Source organism: Hermetia illucens, chromosome 4 (assembly GCF_905115235.1).
Source record: "Hermetia illucens chromosome 4, iHerIll2.2.curated.20191125, whole genome shotgun sequence".
Classification (NCBI taxonomy): Eukaryota; Metazoa; Arthropoda; class Insecta; order Diptera; family Stratiomyidae; genus Hermetia; species Hermetia illucens.
This window is the reverse complement of record NC_051852.1, coordinates 80,426,316-80,453,286: the sequence shown is the minus strand read 5'-3', so window position 1 is coordinate 80,453,286 and position 26,971 is coordinate 80,426,316. Positions and strand designations below refer to the sequence as shown.

General features: G+C 37.3%; 1 protein-coding gene across 3 annotated transcripts in view; it reads right to left on the bottom strand.

Moving 5' to 3' along the window:
* Positions 1 to 242: 242 nt before the first annotated feature.
* The window catches only part of LOC119655529, a 39,967-nt gene continuing 13,238 nt past the window's right edge, over positions 243 to 26,971 (bottom strand). Inside the window, exons 3-13 of one of the 3 annotated variants that reach the window (XM_038061443.1) lie at positions 13,481 to 13,640; positions 13,300 to 13,426; positions 13,058 to 13,233; positions 12,783 to 12,944; positions 12,591 to 12,711; positions 11,963 to 12,526; positions 11,777 to 11,898; positions 11,509 to 11,718; positions 11,371 to 11,455; positions 11,211 to 11,315; positions 243 to 1,451 (exon numbers count right to left, since the gene is read on the bottom strand). In XM_038061443.1, coding sequence (XP_037917371.1) covers positions 922 to 1,451; positions 11,211 to 11,315; positions 11,371 to 11,455; positions 11,509 to 11,718; positions 11,777 to 11,898; positions 11,963 to 12,526; positions 12,591 to 12,711; positions 12,783 to 12,944; positions 13,058 to 13,233; positions 13,300 to 13,426; positions 13,481 to 13,640 — 2,362 coding nt within the window. In that variant the 3' untranslated portion in view covers positions 243 to 921. The remainder of the gene's footprint in view (positions 1,452 to 11,210; positions 11,316 to 11,370; positions 11,456 to 11,508; positions 11,719 to 11,776; positions 11,899 to 11,962; positions 12,527 to 12,590; positions 12,712 to 12,782; positions 12,945 to 13,057; positions 13,234 to 13,299; positions 13,427 to 13,480; positions 13,641 to 26,971) is intronic. The other 2 variants (XM_038061444.1, XM_038061445.1) reach the window with 2 other exon arrangements.

The following is a 26,971-nucleotide window of genomic DNA, read 5'->3' as shown; positions in this document are numbered from 1 at the left end:
CAAAAAGGCGCATTTAAATTTTACTAAAAATTAATTTCCGGAATCTCAAACTACCGAATTGTTTTTTCAATTCCTTGCATTTTTTGACAAATGGAAAGTACTCACTGACCAATAGTCACTTAAGGAAATCAGTCTTTAATGCAGAACGAATTCTTCTATGTTGAGCACAATATGGAACTGCATTCCGCATTAGTATTTTCAGTGTTCATAAAATAAATACTTTAATGCAATAAAACGACAACTTTATCAATCTAAGGTGATTATTTCACAGCAAAAGGAAATAATGTCTGTGATCGAAGAAATAACATCTCATTTTACAGTTCATACATTTTTTACAATTAAAGATGACATGACTTTCTTTGCAGCATTTTTCCAACGGGAAAGCTAAACGTATTCTACGCTCGTTCCGATAAAATCAAAGAAGTTAAATCCTATTTACAGAGCAAAGTACGCTTGTTATATATATTATCCTAACTGGTACATTGACAATATGAAATATTTCCATTCATACTTAAGTCTTTTCAAATATTATTCGTTATCATTATTTTATTTTTACAGTGAAAAATTAAATTAACCGCATTTCGTAAAATACAATGCAATGAAAGCAAAAGTATGTTCTTTTCTTTCTGTTTCTGTTTATTCAGTGAGATTTCAATAAAATCGGATACTTCATTTCGTAATATTACTTTGATAGCATTTTCGACATAAACAAACTAGAGAATAGTTTTGTGTCCATTACCTATGCCTAGCATTATATTAGGTCATTCTCACGAATTCGCAGTCACACATACCTTTTGTACATAATACAGTCACTATTTAGGTAAATTACATATTTCTCCCAATGTTTTCGAATTCTATAAAATATTCTCCCGTCCTGTAACAAATTATCCTGCTGCAACATCATTAAAATATCCTATTTAGTTACCAGTTTCCACCACCTCTAAATTTCCCTCGAAATGCATTCTGAGGGTTTCTGAATGGATTTGATGAGGGCGGCAGAATGCCTGCACCTCGTCCACGATTGTTGAAATATGGCGAATTATTGCGCGGAGGACGCATCAGAGGACTTCGGAAATTTTGTTTCATTTGTGGCGGAAATCCCCTCATTGGCGGTGAAACAAAACCACCTCGTAGAAATGATTGATTACCTGGCATTCTAAAAGGCGGTGGTTGCGTCGGGATGTGTCCACCAATACCTGGTGGTGTCATCCGTGGCGATTTCCAAGGATTAATTGGACTAGCATTCAATTCCGGTGTTCCATTATTGCCTAGATTTGGGTGGACCAATTGTTTTGTATTTTCCCACGGCATGTTGGGACTCGGAGGGAAATCGGGGGTTTTGAGTAGTGGTGGTCGGAACGGTGCCTGTGTGGGAGTGGAAAAAGCTGGGGTCGCAGTATCATTAATTGGAGGTGAGTCGACTCCCAAATCTCCACCGAAGATTTCCGTTTCTGAAATAAATACAAACAAATAATAAGCAAATTGCATAAAGTATCCAATAGACATTTACAAATGATAAGTATTTCATTTACAGTATGCTATCCAAAAAACAGAGGATATTTTGTAATTGAAGGCCTTCTTTAGAAGCACTTTACTTTTTTACATTTACTTTTTTTCAGGACTTTAGATAGAATTAAGCTTGCCACGTGTGAAGTCGAAAAAATGTTTGTCTTTAACTCATGTATTTTTCAGCCTCTAATGTCATAGCAAAATCTACGACAGAAAGTAAGATTCGCCACTTTTCGTTTTTCTCCCTACCATAACACCCACTGTGACATGCATGAATCCTTTTCAAAGGCAGCACAAAATTATTTCACGCGCTGCATAGTCTGTGTTCCTTACTCCGTACATGTGATATAATAAACATTGAAATGTTCATCAGTAAACCCGTCTTATATCGAACTACCATTATATACATAGTTTACCAACTTATTAATCACTGGGGATCTTGACCACAAAATACAGCTCACTTGCTTTTCAATGAATGAATATACTCGTATGTCGGCTTTTATAATTTTGTTCGCTATACTAAAAATTGCAAAATTTTTCCAAATTGGTTTTCTGTGTATCTGCCGAGTGAGAGAGTGCAACTTTTCCCTTAAATAGAGCCATTTGAGGTATCAAATGAACGATCTCGATGAAGACTTCATGAAACCTGTCTTAATTTTGTCTCAAATCAATCGGAATGGGAGGAAAGTGAGAGATGAAAGAAGACAAATTTACCAGGTGTACTCCTAATTAATTTCCGGTTTTTTTTATGAATAAAACACAATTCCAAGGGAACCATAATAGTTATTTTATTCGCAAAATTTTTCATCGCTTTCTACACATTTTTCCCACCTCTCTGGTAGAATTAACTGTTTTTGGAGGTGAACCACTCAGTGAGCCATTTCCGCAAATTTTCGTAGGAGCCGAAGCGCTTCTCAGAAAGTGCAGGGCGCAATGAGGCAAAGAGGTGGTAATCGGATGGGGCCAGGTCTGGTGAGTAAGCCGCATGATTGAGCCCAGTTGAGTTTTTCCAGCGTGTCGCGAACGACTTCCGATTTATGCGATGGTGCATTGTCGTGGAGCAAAATCATCTTCTTCTGTCTTTCTCGATATTCTGATCGGTTCTCCGCAATCGCTCGGCTTAAATCTTTCATTTGTTATTTGTAGCAAACGGCGTTCACAGTTTCACTAGGTTTCAGCAGTGCAAAGTAGATCACATCGTTCTGGTCCCACCATACACACAGCATGACCTTCCCACCGTAACGATTTGGTCGTGCCGTCGATATCGATGTTTCACCTGGACTCACCCACGATTTTTTGCGTTTAGGGTACTCCAAGACAATCCACTTTTCGTCGCCCGTAACAATACGATGGAGAGATGGAGACTTTCTTTTGTCCCGTTGAAACAGCATTCCACACGTCACTTTTCGGTCCTCCATTTGTCTCTCGATCAGTTCATGCGGCACCCACTTTCCACACTTCTGAATTTTTCCCATGGCTCGTAGACGTTTCGAAATTGCTTGCTGTTGTACTTCCAACGTATCTGCAAGCTGTCGTTGCGTTTATGCGTTGTCTCCATCCAATAATGCTTACAATTCGGCGTCATCAAAGGATTTTCGCTTGCCGGAGCGTGCGGCGTCGTTCAGGTCGAAATCCCCATTTCTGAATTGTCGAAACCACGTTTATCATGTTCGAAGTGTTAATGCACGATCGCCATAAACTTCCACAAGTGCACAGTGGCTCACGGGCACTTTTTTTCCTTGATTGAACATGAAAAGCAATGCATGGCGCTATGCTCGAAATTTGGTACGTACGCCGACATATTTAACGCGCAATAAAAACTTGCTGGACGAACTTTTTGGGGAAACATCAACGCAGTTTAGACACTCGACAACAACTAAACAAAATGATAGATATTTGTGACCAACAGCGATACATAACATAGAACGCCATCTATCGAAAAAAAACGGAAATTAATTAAGAGTACACCTGGTAAATACGTGACCTCAAATTTAATTAAAACTGAAACAAGTCGGGAAAATCGGAAGCTGAAGCTGAAGTTTTGTGTTTTGTTGAGTGGGCATTTGTCCCATTTGTACCTAGCTCGTAATGTTTATACATTCAGTTTGTCAGACTATTCACTTTAGTATGATACTGCTAAATGTCTTAGAATGCAATAAATTTGCACACAAAAAACAACTTTGCCTTTATAACGTTGTTAGTAATAGTACGATTTTCAACAAATTTGGCAGTATCATGCTCATTATATAGCGTATATTACTGCGAAACTTCACTAATTCAGGATAACCTTAAGGGGGCTTTCGAGGTAATTTAAAAAAAAAACTGATATATGGTAGTATGGTATACTATTATTGACTTTATTTAAATAGATATCGGTACGGAGAGTATTTTGAGGCCTAGACATGGTATTTTCTGAAAATGGGTCCATGAAAGAAACCACTTTCCACCCCCCGCACTCCCTCCTTTTGCATCAAACGTCAGAACTTATGCTAGCTTTAAAAAGTACTCATTGAGCCCACGATATTCGCTGAAAAAAAATTTACACCCAACGTGGACTTTGTTACTAACTCTATGGAACTGTTGGTTTTTTTTTGTTTATCTAATGGACAATAAACAGAGTAAACTCCAAATACTTATTCTCCTCAGGAGGAGGAGAAAGTCATAATCGTATAATATGCTTAAAACTGCTTGAAGAAGAAAAATTAAAAGGACCAAGCTGCTCTGCGTTGTAATTTCGGCAAAGCCTTGGAATCGGGGAATGAAAGTAGACTACGAGCTCTGCGAAGGGCACGTTGAAAATGTCTGCGTTACGTGTGTTATAAGACACGGGACGCAGGCGATGTTGGTAGCAGCGGAGTAGTCCATCAGATCCGAGGAAAGTTTAAAAAATGCACATAAAACCAGATAGGATCTACGCTGTTGTAGGAAGGGGAGGTTCAGAAAGCGGAGGTGGGAGGGGTAGTCCATACAAGGGAAGTTTTTCTTAAAGAAGAGGGAACGGGTAAATTTACTTTGCATATTTTCAAGGGCAAGACAATCTCAGCTACGGCAAGGTGACTAGATCATGCAGCAGTACTGGAGGGTATTCCTCACGAGGAAATTGAAGAGAGTTTAGGAGGGTTGAATGGAGGCAAAATCAGAGGAGGAGCGAAGTATAAAGCATGATAATTTTGCTGTTCGATTGGTGACTTCGTGACAATCGGTGTTAAGCGGAGCTTATTGTCGAAAGTGACTCCGAGGCTTGAGTCTAATTTAGGTATGATAAGGAAGGAAACTCTTGGGCGCGTTCGAGAGAAGAATCCTCCGAAGAATTTTTGGCGCCCTACATGAGGATGGATGATTCCGTAGCCTACACAATGACGAAATCTGTGAGCGATACCATGATCGTCAGGTTGTGGACAAAATCCGGCTCAATAGGTTACGGTGGGCGGGTCACTTAATCCGCACTTAATAAGGATAATCCAGCCCGGAAAGTCTATAAGGGCAATATCTATGGTAGAAAAAGAAGACGAGGCAGACTCTGCCTAAAATGGAGCGATGGTGTAGGCCAGGACACTAACAGCTTTTGGGAATATCGAATTGATGGATCTCGGCGCAAAACCGAAAAGGAAGTGGGTGAGGATTTAAGCGAATAGCACACTTTCTGAGGTTTAGGTTAGATTGAAGGGAAACCCAATCCATTGGCGGCGATATAGCGGAAACACCTTAAGGTCGTCGCCATAGAGCAAACAGGGATAAATAAGAAGGGGAGGAGGTCGTTGATAAAAATAGCAGGACTCAGAATAGAGCTCTGCGGGACGCCAAAGGAGGAGCAAAAAAGGGGATGTGCAGTCGTAAAAAAACGCGACAGGATCGGTTGGAAAGTTAAGAGGCAAGCCATAAAACAAGCGGTCTGACAACGCTTAGAAATGAGAATTTGGATAGAACTATCTTGTGATTTACAGTGTCGAAGACTTTAGCGAAGTTGATAAAGTCGCACAAGTTGGAGGGAGTGGACCTACACTTAACAAAGCCGTGTTGCTCATTCATTATAAGATGGCCAAAGTGGGCGCATAACCAGTCGCTGACATATCTTTCCAAGATTTTGGTACAGTAGGAGAGGAGGGAAATGGGACGTGCGATTGACACTTTTTTGAGTGAGGATGTTTCATCATCCCCCTCTATTCACAAGCGGAGAAAATGATTTTCTTCGAGACTTTTGTTGAAAATAGGGGATAGGGGAAGGGAGATGGACTGACCAGTCTTAAACAAAAGGAAGTTCAGAAAACCATCGTAGCCGAGGCCGACATTGGCATCAACTTTGCCAATGAGGTATTCGTCAAGAAGAGGGATGTTACTCACTGTATTTCCCACCTTTCAATCAAATTCTGTATCCATAGAAGTAATCGTAATCGGACATACAGAGTAAATCAATTTTAATATGGTTTCGTTTTACACAAAACCTTAAAAATCTTATTGGAGGCGGTATATAACATTTAGGCTTCAAAATACCCTCTCCTCCTCTCCTTAAGCTCATCCTAAAAGTACACTATATTACAACAATATAAAGGGAAAGAAACGAATGAAATCGGAGAAAGCAACAGGACCTGCCGAGTTGTGTTATGGAAAGCGAAGAGCTAGGGCCTAATATTCTGGCTGAGGGGTAACTGGCGCCACTGTCCAACAGAATATTTAAGTTCAACCAATTCAGATGCTATCCCATACTATGAAGATTAAATTAAATTAGTGTAAATTACCGCTAACCAGGCCGAGTTGTTGATATAACAAACAATCAAAAGTTTACGAAAACAGCGATGGCATAATACGCTAGATGGCGATTTGTCTACCACCGACAGAATGGCGTATTCGATCCAGTGTTGTACAGTAGTTTACTAATTTGTTAGTTAGCTAATTATGCGATTAACAATTGTTTCAGTTATTAATTGCAATGATCGACTAACAATTGATTAGTTAATCACGAACGACCAACCAATTATTCCAATTTTCATTCGTTATTCAAAGTTTTCAGCTTACAATAATGATTACGACTAATCAATTGTTATTCGTTATTTGCAATTGACAATTTACTTTCTAACTAATTCTATCGGAATCGGGTGTACTAAAATTAAACGGGTTGAAGATTAAGGTTTCGTATAAAAAAAGCATTTTTTTAAAAAATGTCTGTCTGTCCGTCTGTTGGTAACTTTTATTGGAAAACAACTGAAATTGTTATTTCGAAATATGACGGGTGATAGGTGACCTACGAAGGTGTTAACAAGTAATCAATCACATGGTTTTATGTTAGCTGATAGTTCTTATCTGTGGGTTCTTTGTATGGCTGTTATTTCGCTAATAGGTGCTTCAGAGACAATGTTGTAACAGTGTTGCTGCCGTTATTTTCATAGACATTTTGTAAATATGGTTCTGGTCGTCTCCAAACAACACCAAAAATGAAAATTTTGCATGTCCGCAATATTATTTTTCTATTTACTACCTCCAAAATCAGGAACGGAAACCCTAACCTCTTCTATGGAAAACGATCCGCGGTTAAGCAAAAAGAAATCTAAAAAGAACAAACGCAGCAACAGTGTACTTCTAGAATAATGACGGCAACAACATCCCCACGTTAACGTGACCTTCAGAACATCTCCCAGCCCCAAAACGTCTAAGCTAATTTTTACACAATTCAGAAGAAAATCACAAAACCTTTCAAATGTAATGCACTTACTTTCATTAGTTAACTGGTTTTTTAATTAATTGATTTCCATCCAACTAACCATCAATTAATGGAAATTATTCGAATAACGAATGAAAATCAAAAAATGAGTTGTACATTTTCGAATGACAATTGAATTTTCGATTGTTATTATAGTTGCAACTAACTTTTGAAAAAAATAATTTCATTCGTTAGTCGCAGACGGACGATCCCACCAGTGAGCAATTCTAATGTTTTTTTTTTAATTTATATTTCAAAATAAAAAGTACAAATTTTTAATATAGTGCAATGCAAAATTTTTCCACGAGAAGTTTTAGATTAAAATTTATTAAGAAATTTAACAAAATAATTTCTTTTATTTGCTTATTGCATTGTTGTTCATTTTAATTAGTTGAACGCATCTGGCACACTTGGGATACTGCCAAATTTTTGAGATTTGCATGATTTGTGGCCATTAATTTTTTTGATAATTTTTAGCTTTGAATTTTTCTATGCCTTATTAAAATCAGTTTAATATCTGTCTGTCTGCTTGTCTGTCACGCGCATTTTTCTCGGAAACGGTTGTAACGATTGACATTAAATTTGGTGGGAAAGTGGGAACTGTGAACACTTACGCATACAATGAATTACATCTTTCTAGGTCGATCTTAAGGCGGGGTCTCCATATATGCCAAAAGGAAGTGCAAATTTTTTTTCACCAAATATAGTCATGTGGGGTATCAAATAAAAAGTCTCGATTGGTACTTTCCAATGCCTGGCATAGTTTTGACATCTGTTGGAAAGGTGGGAAATACGTGGAGCTGAAAGTGATAATTTTTTTCACGGATCCATTCATAGAAACTACATAACCCAAAAATCCTCCAAAATACCCTCCATAACGATATCTGTTCAAATAAAGTTAATTTTCAGTAATTGGCTGCAAAACCCCCTTAAGTTCATCCTAGAATCACCAAGTTTTACAGTAATGTATGCTATAAGATAGAGCATAATCCTACCAAGTTTGGTGTCCCTGATGTGCAAACCCAAGACTGAATGTCAGTATCACGAAAAAGTAGATATTTTCACATAGATATGCATATATTACGTGCTAGGTTCTCATTGGATAACTGCATTTTATATTATTATTAACCTTTCATTATTGAAGTGTCCAGCTTCCGGTTTCATGGCTCGTTAACTTTTTAAGCCCAAAATGTATCTTCCTTAGAACTCAATTAACTATCCATTTGACGATTTTTCTGCCGAAATTTTCTTATATTGTGGTTCTTGTTGCACGTTCTCCTGCTTCATTCTTCAATCTAATACGATTTCTCTCTCTAGCGGTGATAGCCGATGCCTTTTCAACTGTCCTCTTTTCTTTACCTGGATCAGAATTTACTATATAATAAATCATTGTTCTCGGTAAATTCATTGCAAATCCTAATTATTACAAATTTATTGTGTCGAAAAATTTTGCACCGCACTGTAATTAAGGATATCATCCCGTGCGTCGGATCCGCGGAATCGAATTTTTTGGCATCAATTGTATCTAGATAGATAGTGAAGAATATAAGGGCAAAGTAATTTTTTGATATTCGTAGTCGTTCGGAAATTATAGTGTTAAACACGTGATAAGTCACATGCCAGATTTATATTGATCGCCGTAGTAAGGCTCGTATTTATTGGTCCGAATGACTCTCGAATGACTTCGCTAAAAGGACAAGAATTGAAACCAAGGCTGTACATGTATTCCTTGGCCAAACCTAAGGTTTATGACTAAAAATCGCATTCTACTTTTTAAAGGCGTTTTTCTCGAAACTGCATATTGAAAATCGGCTGCCACCATAGCCAAAAACCTATCCAAAGAAATTCTTTGAAGTTTTCACCACTTATTCAGAACATATTTCCACGGTCCGCAAACTAGGGTAATTGCGTTTCATTCAGTAGTTTTTTTTTATTGATTGGAGAAGCCGTAAAAAAACACCAAAATTAACAAAAAACAAGTTTGACAAGGCACCAAAAATTTAGTTTTTAATGTTTTTTAATAATCCTAGTTTGCGAATTGTAGTTAAGTCTGTGCCGTTTACTTTTTTTCTTTAAGATGATCGCAGCGCCCTCTAGCGTAGCAGCAGAAAAACACCTTTTTTGGAGATGGGTGTATAAATTACTCTGTATTTTAAATAATTGACTATACGATCGTGCTGGAAAAATTACTATGGACGCTCAAGGTATTAGTAAATCTATCGTATTTGTATCTTTATCCAGTTCTTCATAAAAAAATTCTAAAAAAAGCAACAAAAAACGGCCTTCACACGGGATCACACATTTCATTTATATTAAATATGTTAACTATATTCCAAGGTTTCTAGTGTTTCATAAATGAGATATTTTTATAACTGATTCCTTTTCTAACTTCTTCATAATATGAGTTTCGCATTTCTTTTTTTCAAATTTGATTATCATCGGCTATTCCCAATAAATATGGTTGCCGAAATATAGCGGGTCAGACACAACATTGACTCGAAAGAGTTCCGACTTCGATCGTGTAACTGCATTTTCAGATTCTGGCCGATCTAGAACTGTTAATGCATCGAGTGACATTAAATTCCGGCAGATATACAAATTCATCGACGCCTTGAACCTTCTGCCAATTAACGCAAACTGAACTAGAATGAAGACTCGTCTGACTGAGAACCTTAATTTAGTTGGTATTGGTATCTTCAATCCAAATCTGCTTGCCTCTTTTTCAAATCTAGTGGCATTTAGCAAAGGCCAGCCGGGATGTTTGAGGAAAGATGACTTGCTCCATTGAAGCCCCCTCCCCCTCCCCTTCGTTTCTTTGAGCAATTGAGACTCAATTGACTTTATGGCAGGTCCGGTCTTCAGCAATGTACCTTTAATGACGGTGGAAAATCCAGAAATCTACGAAACCTGTCATTGTTAAAGTTATGACATTGAGAACCTACCAATCCCAAATTCATTTCTAGGAAGCCACTCCTGGACTGTATCCAGTTGTTCATAGAAAGCCTTCTTCACTACGAATCATCATAGAGCAATGTAATGCCTTTTCCATTTAATCTGCTCTTCACAAACTTCTAGGAAGCTTCCAAAAGCATTGTGGTGGTATCTCGGAAAAATTAGGACTGTATTGTATTTTGTTATCTTACCCAGAGGACGTGGAGAGTCTTCATGGATTTTGATAACTTTCCAACTCTTTCAATCTTAGTAGACTATATTTTAGACTCCAAATTCATCCGAGATTTGACTTGAACGCATTGTTAGTTTCCCCTAAATAACCCTTGCATAGACGATTCTAGATGCACAACTGTTGCTGCTAAAAGCTTTCTCGAAGTCAATAAAAAGTAGCAGTAAAACTGCTCTCTGTCCGTGCGAGAAGTTCTTCGTCGATCAAGGTTTTGCTGTGTTCTACTGCCTGCTCTGACCTCGATTGATTAGTATATTCCTTCAGCATTATTTCTGCTGATGGTGACCCCGAACTCGATGTTGCCGACGGATTAACAAGGTTCACAAGACCAAGTTGAGGTTGTTCCGTGCTTATGATGTCCCTATGAGCTAGCGAATCGAAACCACCAAGCCTTTAACAACTCGTCTTTGGGTCGTGTCGTCGAGATACTCTGGCCTGAGACAACATCAAACGAAGGACTGCGTCAGCGTACGAGTTCAGCGCTCAGTTAATTAAAGGTTAGTAATGGCAGTGGTTAGGTCACACATTAAGAAAGAACAAAAATCCCTTTGCTGATTATATCATGCAAATGTGTATATATATGAAATATTAGCATCAGAAACGATAATTTGTTTTTTCAAAGTCAGTTCCCTCTGCACTAGACGAAACCGTAAATAAACATTTTTGAGATGAGATCACACACCAACTTGGGTCCTATATATTCATTCCTAATAAAAAATCAAAAGGATTCTAAAGAACTGTAATCCATTAAACAGCAGTCCCCTGCTTTACATAAAACATAAAAAAAAATCAAACGCTTATAATTCTCGATTGATTAGTTCTTACCTTCGAACAAATCCCTATTCGGATCCTCTTGATCTTCATCTGACATTTCCATATCTATACTCTCTACATTGTCATTACCATTGCCCTTCGAAGCAGCTGGTTTTCCTACAAAAAGTGTAAAATTTAAAGAAACGTACCAAAAAGAATAAAATCCAATTACCTGTATTTTTCTGCGGAGATAGGCTTTTACTTTTAGGAGTATCACTTTTTACAATGCCAGGAGGTGGCATGGACATGTCAATTTGCTAGAGTATTCAACAGTAAGTGGAAGAAATATATGAATAGGGAATAAACTTACGTTAGGAGACTCTAAAAACTCATTCAATATTGGGAAATTGGGCGGTTCTAAAGGAGGCACTGGCATTGAGGGAGTTGCCACAGCTGAATCATCCAGCGGTATATCTTTGATATTTGGAAATTGTTGCCTATAATCCGTATCAATTGTCGATAAAGGAATATTTTTGTTTGTTGATACGGGAAATGGATGCAGTAAATTCGGCCGTAAATCCTATTGAAAGGTAATGAATATTATCCAAAAATCTTGAAAAACTTAAAGACAGTCACACCTTATCTTCTGAAGACCAAATGGCTGTTTCATTTTTCTTAATGTCGTTAGGTAATTTCGGTCCAGGAGAACCCGTCAAGGAAATAAGATTGCGGTGGTCGATGTCAACTGATCTTCCTTTTTCTGAAAATACAAATTGAATTCCATTACATTAAAAAATATTATATTTTCACCCAAAACTTTTTACCTTTCGTCATTGATAATGGAACATTCGCAGTGGGAGGCAAATGCAACTGCCGGTGATCAACGTCTTCCACAGAGCTTAAAACAGGTTCACGACTCCGATCAACATACTCAATCACATTTGTGTTCACGCCTTCTCGTTCAAAACTTGGGGGCGATGTGGGGGTCTCAATCACATGATTGAATGGATTTGAAGAATTTGCTGAATTCCAAGACATTTCTAAATCCCATGAAGAGAAATCGTCATTTTGACCAGTTAATCCTGGAGGCATTGGAGGCGGTGGCATTAGTGGCATGTTCCCGTCGTAGCTGCTTGATGCACTCGACAGATAATTGGAATCATTTGTATAGGGCGTATCAAGTGGATTGTAAGCGCCATCGCTATAACTATCACTATAGGAGGAAATTCCAGATTGAGATCTTTCATATCTGGGAACTGGTGGAACCGGTAATGGAGTGGTTGTAGGGTAGGCGTTTCCGCTATTTACAGGCTTGAAATAGTCGTCCATATTGAAATTTGAAATGTTCTTTTCTTCCAAACGGCTGTTTATCACTTGTATTGGTTGTGCTGAGATATGGGAAATAAAAGAACATCCAAAAAATTTCTTCTAAAAATTCTAAAAAAAACATACTACTACTTGAGCTACCATCATATGAGTGCCTCGGACTATCCCGCTTGAAATCATTTATATCAAAAGGCAATGTAGTGTCCATGTAGCTGTTATAACCATTTGATGAATTCTTGAACATACTCTGAAAATGGGTGGAAGTCAAAACAACGTGACGAAATCATTTTTGATTCAAATAAAATGTTGAAATCCTACCGCACAAATACTATTTTGCTCATCAGGAAGTATAATATCAGCATCTGGCTCTGGGGACGGTGCGTTGATATCTGGAGATGGTATCGGACTAGGGAGTGTAGGGGCTATTTCCTCTAACTTTTTCTTCATCACTTTTATTCGGTTTCCAAAATTTTTGTAAGCCTGCGTACAAAAAAAATAAGCTTGCTTACATTGCTCACTTTGCACATAATCACAAAAGTACCATAAATACACAAAGTTATAAATTGATTGAACATAAAAATAACTGCACTTACATTAACTACTACTTTGACTTCCCCCCTTTGATTCGCATAGAATGTTTGACCATGATCCATGTTCGTCACAAGGGCACTGCGACACTTTATTTCTGAGCTCAAACTTTTCACATAAGACTCTAACGCCGCCACATACTCGTCCAATTGTTTTTCAACCTCCTCCGCTCGACTTCTGTCTGTTGGCCAAATTCAATTCTCTTGTTCATATGTATGTGAATAATCCAACGAATTCAAAAGGTTACCTTTTAACGTATTTTTTATTGATTCGGCATCACAATTTGGTGCTTCTTTTGGTAAATGTTTAAAACTTCTATCTGTGTGTTGTTCAAGTCGAACGCAGTCTTTTATATTCGCTATTAATATTGATGCCTACAACCAGAAAGTTTTAAATCTGGCTTCTTACAAAAAAAAATAGTTTAATACCTGAAAGTCATCACCCGATTCAATACTCGACTGTTGTGTTTTTTTAACGGGGTTCATGCTAAGCAGCCCGTTCAGATCACTGAGATACTCCTCCGAATATATCTGTCGCTGTTCCCAAATTTTCAGAATTCTGAAAATCTTATTCCGCACTTTTTCATCCCTACAAAATATAGAAATGAAGAATTTTAGATACATAAGTGATATAGAATTGACAGATTTTAATAATTTCAATCCTCGCAAGTTTTCGTTATTCTTAACTTATAACTCTATACGAACAAGTGGAAGCAACAATCCTACAAACAAAGTAAATGTACATTGCACCTTTTTCGTTGCTCATCGACCTGGATGAGAAAACTGCTATCAACTTCCCTCTTAGAACTATCAAAAGCCTGAAGACGGTAGCGAAAGCATTGTTTTGATAGCAGTTTTTGCTTCCCTCATCTACGCAATTGTAAAATTCGTTGTCATGGCGCACCTTACGTATTTGATCAAGGTAACAAAGCTTCAGCGCGTCGTGCTCACCTCCACTTGCGGTGATCAACAGAGCTTCCAGATCCTTACATTTATCGATGCGCCTCCACGACCTGCCTGATTAGTCTTGTGATGTCGTTCTGAGATGAAACTGTCATTTTTACCCAAACCAAAGATAAAGCCACACAAGTAAGTTAAAGAAAGTAAACGCCTGGGAGCCCTCAATATTGTTACAGAGGAGCAATCTCATATTCCGGAAATAATTTAAATACTTTCGAAACGTGGCAAAGTTTTCGGTAGCAGAGTAGATTCGTAATTGGCAAACAGGGAATACTTTCAAAGTGTCCCCAAATTCAAGCTTAACGGGGTAGTACTTCCAATCAAGCCTGGCAATCAGAGACCTTTCACAGAGAATGGAAGAAGGGGATGATTGTTAATATTTATTTTGATGCATTCGCATCAACGAACTTCTCGAAAGCTTGGTCAAAAGAGAATAGGCTGATTTCCGCTCCGAATTGACCACACCAACACCTTGCGGATCATTTTGAAACAGTTCGCGGCGTTTAGATCTTTGCTTCACCTGCTCTTCATCGATTTTGAGATACCTTTCGAAAATGTGAGCAGGCAGCGCCCCTGGTATACTTTACGCAGGAGCAGCATTCTGAAGAAATTAATGGTTATTATCAGAGCATCGAAAATTTCGAGGAACTTTAGGTCCAAAGAGGTGTCTGCCCGGTGGTATCTTGCCACTGATCTTTCTTCTTGTTATCGGTGACCTTCTTCACGCTGCCTTGTCCGAAAGACGTGGAAGAGTTCAATGGAACATAACATCTTTTCTCAAACACCTTGACTAGTCTGATAACCATCTGTTAGCTCCACCCGATCATATAGATTTGGAAAGAGAAGCAACCGACTATTCGGACTGAAGATAAACGGCAACAAAGTTCCCAGTCTCACGGACGATAGCACTGCCCCTATTTGCATTAATTGCCATTAATCTAGGAAGCGCCGTCAGTTCTGTCAACGGTGGCATCGAACTGGATGTCGCCCGTCGCATTAGCGGATTGTGAAGAGATTACAGACACCGCTTTCAATAGAGTACTTTTGGCGTTTCCAAAATAAAAAATAGCGTTTTTATTTTTAAATTGAATATCCCTTTCTTTTATCCTTAACGTAGAAAAAAAGTAAATAATATATTAATTTTCGGAATTCATATAGGGTAGTAGTTTAAAAACATGGATTCAAAAGAGACTGCACGTTAGATATCACTGATAAAACAAAACGAATTAAAAACCAAGAATTTACTACGAACGCCCCAGAATACTCTTTTCGAGAAAGATAATGGCTTCTATAAGTTCTCCTTGGCAAATTCTAATCACCTTCTAAGATTTCGTTTGGAGACATACGGTTTATGGCGTGGGTTCATGGAGAGCATCCATGCAATGCAACTGCTTGCTGACGAGTTCTTATAGTCCTCGTAGTAATATTATTGCCCAGTGGCGAAGATAATGCTAATAGAAAATTCCTACTTATTTCAAAAGGATTTGCCGACAAATAAGTCTCTCTTCTTTAGGTGTAGTTTTTCGTTTTTATTTTCCTTTTCGACACTAATTTCCCGTCTTAAACTGCACTTGAATCACACCATAAACCATCTTCTTAAAACACTGAAATTCTGCCGCTATTTTGCTCATTGAAGAATTCTCTTTACAATGCTTTCTCACAATGAGCTCTATTATTTCGGACATAGAACGGTGGTTTTTGCCCATTTTACTTCAAAAAACTTAAGGAAGGAAACCAAATTGGAGCCCTTTTTCACGTACTTTTTCGGAATTCAATCAAATTTAGACAATATATTAGTCATTTTCCGAACAAATTTTGAGAATTTCTCTGAAAATCAAAAAGCTTTCAATTTTACATCACCAGTTATTTTCTACGAATATGAACCTCAATGAAGCTCAAATAAATCAAAATCAAAAATTTTGAAGATATTTAAAAAAATTTCCATTTTTTCCATTTTTTTTTACTATTTACGCAGAAAGGTCACCCTTAAAAACACAATTTTATCCCAAATCTTGGTTCATAATCTTTTTTAATTTTATAAAGAATCATACCTCAAAATTTCATAATGATCGATTTATTACTTTTTGAGCTAGAATTCCCCGAAATGTGAATAACGTCGTGTTCGGAAAAAAAAACCTTGTTTGAAAAATCCCCTTCCGGATATGAAAAAATTTGTCGCTCTTAATTACGAACAAAGTACAATTGCAACAAGTACAAATGGACTCGTACAAGGAACTGATGTTAACTATTTATGAATACATTATTTAAATAACGTCAAAAGATTTCGTAAGAACATAAAGCGACTACCTCTTGGGCGATGGACTCTGAGCCTGTACCCAGATAATGGCTCACGTCTGCGCCTATAAAATCTAAAGGACCACGAATTTCGCTTTTCCTATGCAATAAAAAAAGTCGATTCTGAAATCCTCCAAATGTGGTTTCCTCCCTGCTTTGTTGTGTTCGTGTGTCAAACGCCTGGTGTTTGTTGTTTTTTAAGTTTGTGTAAAACAAAACCTTATTAAAATTGGTTTACTGTCTGTCTGTCCTGTCTCAGAAACGGTTACTCCTATCGATACGAAATTCGGAAGAAAGGTGGGACCTGTGAGTAACATAGTTCATGCAGTGAGTAACATACTTCCAAGTTGAGTTTAAAGGGGGATGGATCCCCATACAGAGGGGAGCAAATTTTTTTTCACCGACTATAGTCGTTTCGGGTATCAAATGAAAGGTCTCGATTAGTAATTCTACGAAGCTGATTTGACATTGGTTGCAAAGGAGAGGAATGGGGGGAAAATGGTCAGTTACTTCAATGACCTGTTCTAGGAAAATACCCAACCCAACTATCTGAAAAGAAGTACGGTGGTCAATAAGGCGTATTTGCGCTCAATATAATTCGTAGTCATGTCGTGTTCTACGAATTATATAAAGGAGCGCTCAACATCTGCGAGCCGCTATGGTCACGCTGCTCCCAGGGCAGAGGTGAGGTAGCGTCTGACGATTTGCCTCTGCCCTGGTAAGAAACCGTAAAGCCGCCATCGCTTCACTTTTTCGCTAGATAAGTTTAAAAATAGGTACAGCATTCGGCATCTTAATCTATGCTTCGAAAAATTATCAGTCGACTCTAACATTGTTGACGTTTTCAAAACTGAATTTGAGGATTTCACTAAAAATTCCACCAAAGAACAGATGTACCACCTAAACGAAACTGGATCAAATTATAAAATATTACCCCAAAACCGTTACCTTCGATTAAGGAAAAAGCAGCACCAAGTCATAAAGTTGACAAGCAGCGCATTACTATTTTATCATAGCAGTATCTGGTCACATGAACTCCCCCTTATGTATATTGGAAAATCCAAATCTCCACGATCTTGCCTTGCAAGTGAGCTTAGAAGTGGTATTGCTGTAAGATTTTTGCTAGGGGATGTGATATGCTTAATACAACCTATGGATCAAAGCGCACTATTGGGGATTTCTTCTGCAGTTGGAGGATGGGGATTCTTCAAACAAAAGTACAACAGGCGTATTAAAATCAATAAAAATGAAACATGTATAATAGTTTATCGGTATGTAGAAATATTCGTTTTGAGAATGTAGAGAATGTATGTAGAAAGCTGGGAAAAAATTAAACCTGGCAGGACCCAAAAATCTTGGAGCAAGTTGTATGATGGCGAAGAACATTTTAAAAATGTATTACGCCTATCTAATCAAATACCAGACTGAAAATATAGACAATAATGAAGGGCTGGTTAGGATCCGATGACAAAGAACTTAAATTGACTGATGAAGAAATCGTAGCGGCTATATTGAATCCTGTCATATAGAATCAAGCAGACGACTCTGATGCCGACCATAGCGGCACTGACGGCGTAGAACGTGTTCCAGCTAATAATAGATTCAAAGCTTTAGAGGTACAATAAGAGTCCATTAGTTTTTTTACAAGAGCTTTATTAATAACAGTACTACAGTAGACCATGAAACAAAAAAAAATATTTGATTTTCTTTTCAGGCTGCATTGCGTTTTATGGAGCACTTTTCAGAGGCTTTACTATCCGGCATTCTGCTGTTACGGAGATGGCGTAATATTGCAGCCCGTAAACGTTGCGATAAAACTAGCTGGGCGCTTCAGGTATGAAAGGTTTTGTTTGCTTCTTCTGTGAGTATATTTGAGTGTAGAACTCTCCCATTTGAACGTAAATTGCAGTAATTTTACACGGTAAAGTCAAATTTGAGCTACTGTAACTTTGTTATTTGTGTGGTTTTGATCAAACTTAAGGGTAATATGCTTCATATTATATTTTACACTACTACCAACTTTTACAATTCTGGGATAAACTTAAGGGGAGTTTTACTCAATTTCCCCGAAAATATGGTAATATACTATTATTAACTTAATTTGAACAGATATCGATATGAAGAGTATTTTGAGGCCTGGACACCATGTAGAGGCAGCTCGATGATTTTTTTTCAGATTTTTCGATTGGGTAGTTTCTGAGAATGGGTCCGTTAAAGAAACACACCGCTCCTTCATCTCGCACACACCCAAACGCTAGCTTCTAAGCCAAACACCCTATCCACACGTTTGCGTTACGACGGTTTTACGAGGTTTGGCAAGTGTGTGGATGCGCAAAATCGCCTACAAGCGCTAGCAACTGAACCAAACACCCTATCCACACGTTTGTGCTAGCGACTTTTTCTTCAGGCTTTGCAAACATGAGTACCCGACATGAAGCTGGCTGATTGTGTTGTATACGAAAAATTTTGTGCTTTTCTTTAATGTGAAACTTTCATTATACGTTTTTCCATTCGCACATAGCTACAAATCAAAATACTCCACATAAGAAAGGCATAATCAATATAATCATCCTAAGCAAACAAGCGTTGTCCATTGCCGCAAGTCCGCCATCTATTAGGTTGTTGCACATGAAATTGCCGATTTGGTACTGAAATTTGAAACAACTGTAAAGCTTACAAACATTTATTTAATTAATCAAAATAGATGCCAGTCGATTCAAAACACTTCTCCCAACGAGATACAAGAGCATGTATGCCAGTTTCGTAGAAGTCCAATTTTCGGGTGTTGATAAACTCGTCGAAGGCAATTTTGATAGCCTCTTCATTCCTAAATTGTTTTTCCACCAAAAAATGATCCAAATGCTTAAAAAAGTGGTAGTCAGTTGACGAAAGGTCCGGTGAATATGGTGAATAAGGCAGTCTCATACTGGAATTCGTTCAACTTTTGAACCGTTGTTCTGAATACATGAGGTCGTGCATTGTCGTGAAGGAGTATCACACCATCTCTGTTGACTTATCTCGGCCGTTGAATACTCAATTTTTGGTGCATTTTCTCGAGTTGGGCACAGTATTTCTGTGCATTTATTGTTTCTCCAGGTGCCAAAAAAGAATAATGGATAAGTCCAACTGTAGGCAACAGTCACCATTACCTTCTTCGGATGGAGGCTCGGTTTTGGCATATGCTTCGGTGGCTCATCAGCATCTACCCATTGTGCTGATCGGCAAAAACTGTCGTATGATATCCACTTTTTCATCACATGTCACTATTCTGTGCAAAAAGGGATCGCTTCTGTTGCGCCATGTTTTGCTCCGTAAGGGCATGCAGAACGCATTTGTCGAGCTTTTTCACCTTTCCAAGTTGTTGCAAGTGCCGGCAAACTGTCGAATAGTGTACGCCCAGTTTCTCTGCAATGTCTCTCACAGACTAACGTGTCTCGGATTCGATTAGCAAACGCAGCTCGTTTTTGTCAATCGATGGTCATGGATGTCCATGTGGCTCACTTTGAAGGTTTACGTCGCCTGACCAGAATTTTTCGTGCCACCGGCGTGTGGTTCGTTCGCTTTCCGTATCAGCTCCAAATGCGCTGTTAATGTTGCTGATCGCCTCCGCTGCTTTATGACCGAGTTTGAACTCATACAGAAAAAGTATACGCTCTTGGCTCTTTTCCATCCTTTTTTCCTTTTTATTCACTGTTATCACAACGATGGTCAAAACTGAAATGACTCCTTGATTAAATGTAGGTATTCATACTTCATTATCCGACACCAAAAGGACCGACTGCTGGTGGTTTGATACAGCAAAATAGCAACTAAATCGGCCATTTCATGTGCAACAACCTAATACATTCAGTTCAGAGCCCGCATTACACCCGACCGTCAGTTGAACTGAAAGTACCATCCACATGCCCGGCATGCCGCAACATCATTAGTTCAATTATGGACGTGAAATTCTTTGAGAGGATAGTTTGAGATATTTTTATGTGTGAGCATTTATCAAAAATGTTCAGCAGCGATAAAGATGCTAATAGATTTCTCGTTCACATACCAATAATTTTTCATTCGATCAACGGCCGCTTGTAAAGACCAAACTGACAGCCCAGGGCATCCTATCCACGTTCCGGCCGCCGGTCAAATGCGGACTGTTTACACATAACTGACAGGCCAAACCGAACATGCAGCGGAGGGAAACTTTCAGAACGATTGAAAAGAAGACGCATTTTATCGTGTTTATTGTCGTATTTTGAGGACAAGAACCGTTATATTTTGCTTATTTATTAAAGGTTAACAAAAAATAAACAATATTTTTTCAATTAGGTTGAATATATTGTCTTTTAGTAGCAGTGTTAGGTATAAATCTGTCATTTATCAAAAAAATTGTTCAAAATAGTGACCAATAATGCATTCAAATGCAACTTGAAGATTTTTGCAGAATATGTAACGGTAAATTTTAATACTATGCCAATGTTATTCAAGTGGAATAGTCAAATTCATTTTGAAAATGTTTGGCACATAAAAAAAACAAAAGGAATATGAGCTCGAAGACGTACTTAGATCGAAATTTTAAGCAAAAGTAATTCGATTGAATAAATCGTCAAAACCATCGATGTCTCAAAGTGTGCTGTGAATACAACCTTGAAGGGGCATACTGACTTAAAGTCATATCTTGATCGAAAACATGCTGGGTGGCCAAAAACGATATCAGAATCTGAAGTTCCATGTATTTAATAGTTATCTCAACAAAATCGCTTGAAAACCGCGTCGGAAATTCGAAGAGAATGGAACAATACGTTGACCAACAAAATTTCAACAATTACGGTCAAAGATTGGTTAGAAACAAGGCGGAACCCGAAGCTCTGCGCTTCAGATGTGAAAGGTTTAGTTGATTTTTTATGCAAGAATATTTAGTTACAGGACGGTTCTATTTAAACATACATCCAATACGATGTGGTACTGGCATTTTATCTCTTAGATACTAGTAATATGACGGAAAATAAGTAAATTTGACCTATTATAACTTTGTTAATCTTCCCATTAGTATGATGCATCACATGAAAACATATATTATTGCAAAATTTTACCGATGGAACATAAATTTAAGAAGGTTCGCAGATATATTGTTATATAACTATTATTAACTTTGATGAGAAAATATGGCAGTATTTTAGCAGATATCGGTATGGAGGGTATTTCGGAACCTTAACGTCAGGCATTATCAAGTGTTTTTTTTTCAGATTTTTCTGGTAGACAGTTTCTGATAATGGCCCGTTAATTTAATACCCCTCTCACTCTCCCATAACACCATCCTAAATAGGTTAAAATTGCGAATTATTAGAAGTGAGCAAAAACGTTGTACACTATAAGGCAAAAGATTGTTGCAAGAAGAAGAAGAAAACTGAATTCTGTAGATGTAAGTTCGTCTTTAAATACTCCAACACCAGTTTGTAAAAGTGCAGGCCAAATAGTAAGTAAATCGGCAGAGCAACTTATCCTAAATTCCGTTAAGCTTAGAGCCAAGTTGGAAGCTGGCAGCTGGGCAGCGAAATATTCTTACGTATATTGCTAAACTCCAAGATATACAGAAGTATATCAAAGACATAAATATTGTGCTTATCCTAAAAAACAAACACTGCGTATTACCGCATACTTATAATTGATCAAGCGCACCTTCTGGCATTTCAAATTTACTCCACGCTGGTACTAATGTACACACATATCTATCTTATTGGGCGCTTCCCGCAGACTTTATTAGCACATGTATATATGTACATAGACATGTTTGCCTCGAGTAATCGATATTGATACACAAATAACTAAAAAAAGCTATAAAAGGAAAATTAAAAAGCGATAAAAGAAAACCTAAAATGTCTCCATCGACACGGCCGTTCATTTAAGTTCACTTTATATGAGAACGACGTCATACGCGTCTTAAAGTGCCATAAATTTAAGTGAAATGGAAAACATTAACCTTCTAAAACTTTGTCCTTAATAATTGGATTGCGTTCAAACTTTTCAAAAATATGCCATATATTATCCCTTACGATGTTGTCCGGTTTCCGGGTAAATTTCTAAAATATGGTAATATGCCATTATTAACTTGATCCGAATAGGATGTATTTTGAGGTCTAGATTTCGTAGCCAAATCCGGAATTTTCCAAATCAACTCAGATTCTTTCAAACCAATTTCAGAAATTTCCAAATCAACTACAATTCACATTTTTATTACTATTATTCTATCAAGTTTTATACAAAGTTTTTACCACTGGATAAGGTGGGATTCTTTTAAAAAAATCTGGGCTGCCCATGTATTTTCTATCATCATTTGCTTTACTGAACCGGCCTGAGAATATAATGGCCCAAAGGTGTCCTCTAGGGCGGTACTTACCCGTCTGAAAATAATAGCCACGCCACATCTTAAACTTCTTAATACTTAGGAAGTTTTCTCTGCTGTCAATGGACATTAATGAGGTTCTATAGAAAACGGCGGAGTTAGTTCCAGTCAGTAGTCTTTAATATCCAGAGATTGAGGGAATTATATTTTCTCCCAGACCTAATATCATGGTCCATTAAAGCAAATAATGATAGTAAATTGGTGACCCGCCCACATTCTTTTCAAAGAGCCCCAGCTCTATTCTAATCCAGTGGTAAAAAATTGGTATAAAACTTGATAGAAGGATATTGAAAACAATAAGTTTGAAAAAATGTGAATTGATTTTGAAAATTCTGAATCAGACTTGCAAAACCTATGCATGCATCATCATGATTTTTTCCGGATTTTCGGTTGGATAGGTTCTGAGAATGAGACCTGATTTGGGGCTTACAATTTGAGTTTCAAAATGTCCTAACCAAGCCCTTTCATTTAATACCCCATATGACCATATTCCACGAGAAAAATTATTGTGCACCGCCTCAACTCAACACAAAGTGGGATAGATTACACTTTCTCACCAAAGATTGTGACAAATGGGTCAGACGTTTCCGAGTAAGTCGGGTGTGACAGACAGACATTGAATCGATTTTTTGGTTGTTTTACACTAAACTTTAAAAGAAGCCTTTACTATCGGAAAAATATAGGACACCATCTAGGGTTTGTCAAAAAGTGTGTATCGTGGACAGTTGATTATTGCAGTCGCATAGTTTCGTCAGATGAAACAAAAGCAGATACTGTATATATATAAATTGTCAAAATTTAGATGTTTGTCCCAAAAGATTGCTTAAAACAAGATCTATACATATACATATAAATAATTATGTTACTTAAGTTTTTGGAAAAGTACAAATTTATTATACTACTGAGACAGTTTTGCCCCTAACTATGTATGTCTCTAGAAATTGAAATTGTCACACAAATAACCGAAAAAACTACCATAAGATGTTCCCATGCAGCCCCCGTAGATATGCTGACTTATAATCCCAGACGGCTTACTTTGATAAATTAATTTGAATCCTCTTCAAGTTAGCTTCAGGCTGGATACGAATAGAGCTGGGATTTTTTAAAAAAACCTGAAATGCCTATAAATTTTCCATCATCATTTGTTATAATGAACCATTGTATTCGGGTTGGAAATATAATGATGAAATGGCGCCCTCTGAAAGTAATAAGCGACAATTTAAACTTCTTCATACTAGAGAAGCCCTCTAGATTGTTAGTGGACATTAATTAGGTTCTACACAAAACGGCGGAATTAATGCCGGTCACAAGTAGACTTGAGGTCATGAAAAAAGCAGCAAGGATTGATGAGATTCCATTTTTTCCCAGACCAAGTGACACAAGCCATTAAACCCCCCATTCCTACGAAACAGTCAACTTTTACTGTAATTTTGTAGATAATTAGTTTGTACATATGTCAAATTTTGCTTTTCTACAATGAATTTAAGGCGGGTTTTTGACTATTTTTAGCGATATACAACTATTAGTTTTTAGGGAATATTTCGAGGCCGAGATTTTATAAAGGCGCATCTTCATGAATTTCTCATAATTTTCTGACGACGTTGTTAAATTTTTTTTACCTAAAGCAATAGATATGGACAGTTAGGCTAACTTTAAAAAGAACCCTCTATTTGCTACCCCACGGGACCATATTCTCTCTCTCTACTTTAAAATGTATGGAGTGCCCCCTTTAACGTAACACAGAATCATGTCACTTATAAAAGGACTAGCAAGCTACACACTCTCACTCAAACACAAGCTTTTTCGTGACAATTGGTTCAGCCGTTCCTGAGTAAATCGAGTGTGATAGACAAACAGACGGACAGACCGACAGACATACATTGAATCAATTTTAAGATTTTGTTTTATATAAAAGCCTAAGAAAAGAACTGGTCCTCCAATATCAATATATGAGAAATAAAAAAAAAATGCAGCATTATTGAAAAAAATGTCTTTTTAGTTTTCGAACTACCATAAATATGACTAAATGCCAGATAGAGATAGATGTACTGGTTGTTGAGGGCGAATTCCCAGCTCACCATCAATATCATTATTAATTTATAAACAGATATTGACACCCATACAGACGGATGGCAAGGAAACAAACTTGAAGATTATTTAAATTTTTCAAAACAAAGTGCTTAAAGGTATATAATTTCTAGCGAATTTCGTATGAACACGGGTAACCGGTTCTGAGGTAAAAGGTGTGACAGACAAACAGACAGATGGACACACAAGAAGATAGTGAACCGATTTTAATGAAGTATTTTTACACAAAACCTTAAAAAAAGCAAGACATGTGATCAAAACTCCCAATATTCACAATTATATGTACTTGGCGCAGATGGAAAGATTGAAGGATGATTTGCAAAGGGGAAGGATCCAGCAATATTAATAATAACGAAAGTGACAGTCAAATTGTTATTCTAGTGAAAAAAAACAATTCATGCATATTTACATAAAGCCAACGGCCACGTCCGATGTTCAGTTTAAAATATCTTAAAATAATTATCGTTCCGATGCTTGTAGTTCTTCTAAATAAAAATAAAACTAGGTAGCTTCCTCCTACTACAATATATTTTAATAGTTAGTAAATACGTATTTCGAAAGCTACTTACTTTCTTCCTCAGTACTTAAGCTACCTTAAGGTAGCTTACTTAAGCTAATACGGATTGAATTTATTGTCTTCTACGAAAGCAAAGGACAGCGGTTTCTGTTCCTTTTCACTATAAATATAGTTACTGTTCGAAATAGGAAAGGAAGTAGGTTGTTTGATTCGAAGAAAAAAGACAGATTATTCATCGTAAATATATTTTACAATAAAGCGTTTCAATGCGTTTTGAAAACTGAATACCCGACTTTAATTCGACTGAGCCTTCAAAATAAAAGTATAGTTTATGGTTGAAAGGGGAAAATGAAAAACGCAATATTCAAATGGACAATATGTGAAAATGCAAAAATGCCTGTATTGTCATTTCTGCGTTCAAAATCTACATATGTTAAAATTTCGGGCACAATTCATTCCGACATACAGCCTTTGCCAAATACAAAACTTTGAACTTCTAGAACTTTGTTAACAATGGTTGCATTTTATCTAAACTTTCCGAAATTGTGTATTATATTATTACTTATGATAGTACCTCTAGGATGAACTTAAAAAGAGTTTTCAGAAAAATTTGTAAAATATAGTAATATGCCATTGTTTACTTTATTTGAGCAGATACCGAAACGGACTGTATTTAAAGCCTAGATTTTGTTCAGAGAGTCATATAGGGCCACTTGCTATATGTAAAAGGATTCACAGACCACATTAGCTCACCAAATTTCATGACAATAGCCTCAGCCGTTTCCGAATAAATCGAGTGTGACAGACAGACAGACACACATTGAATCGATACTAATACGATTTTGTTTCACACAAAACCTTAAAAACATGATTAGTACAATAGTAAGGACCTAGAGCAAAAGAGAACGCGTTTTTCAATTTCTCGCCGAAGAAGTATTATCAATTTTTATTTGCTATTCTTAGTTTAAACACGCTTTGCAAATCCAATTGTTTTGTTTTAAATAATGGCCAAAATGAGTGAGCCTTCAATGAGAAAATGAATAAAAATACAATTAGATGGAGGTGTGAAGTCGCAAGCTGGGATTTCGCATTTTGCAATTCAGACTGCTATTGAAGTTTTAATAACCGGCTGCTACAATTATAGACCAAAAATACTGCACAAAATGCCAGGAAAGGAAACGTACCCGCGAGTCTATTAAAGATCGTAGAAAACATCGTGAGCATCCTGCGGATTTGTTGGAAAAAGTTGGAAAAGTTATTAGTGCTTGTACTGCACGAAGTAGATTTGTGGAACCGAATCTTCAGGCCAGAGAGATGCCGTGGCTTTTGGAGAAAAACAAAAAGAATCACTTGGAATAAGCTCGACGTAATATTAGGGCTTGCTCATAAATCTTTTATCTATTCTACTAGTGGCATCGGTAAAATATTAGATTGTGACGGTCGAATGAATAGTGGAAAATATATAAATGTATTAGAAACTACCTTTATGCCTCCACTAACGCGCATTTTTGATAATAATAACTTGAATGAGATCAAATTCCAACAATGCTCTTAATGACAAATCAGCCACCATAATGCGTTGCTTTAGAGAGGATAGCATAGCCTTTCTAGACTGGCCGGTCCAGTCTTCAGATTCAAATCCCATAAAAAACCTTTGGAATATTCTAAACCA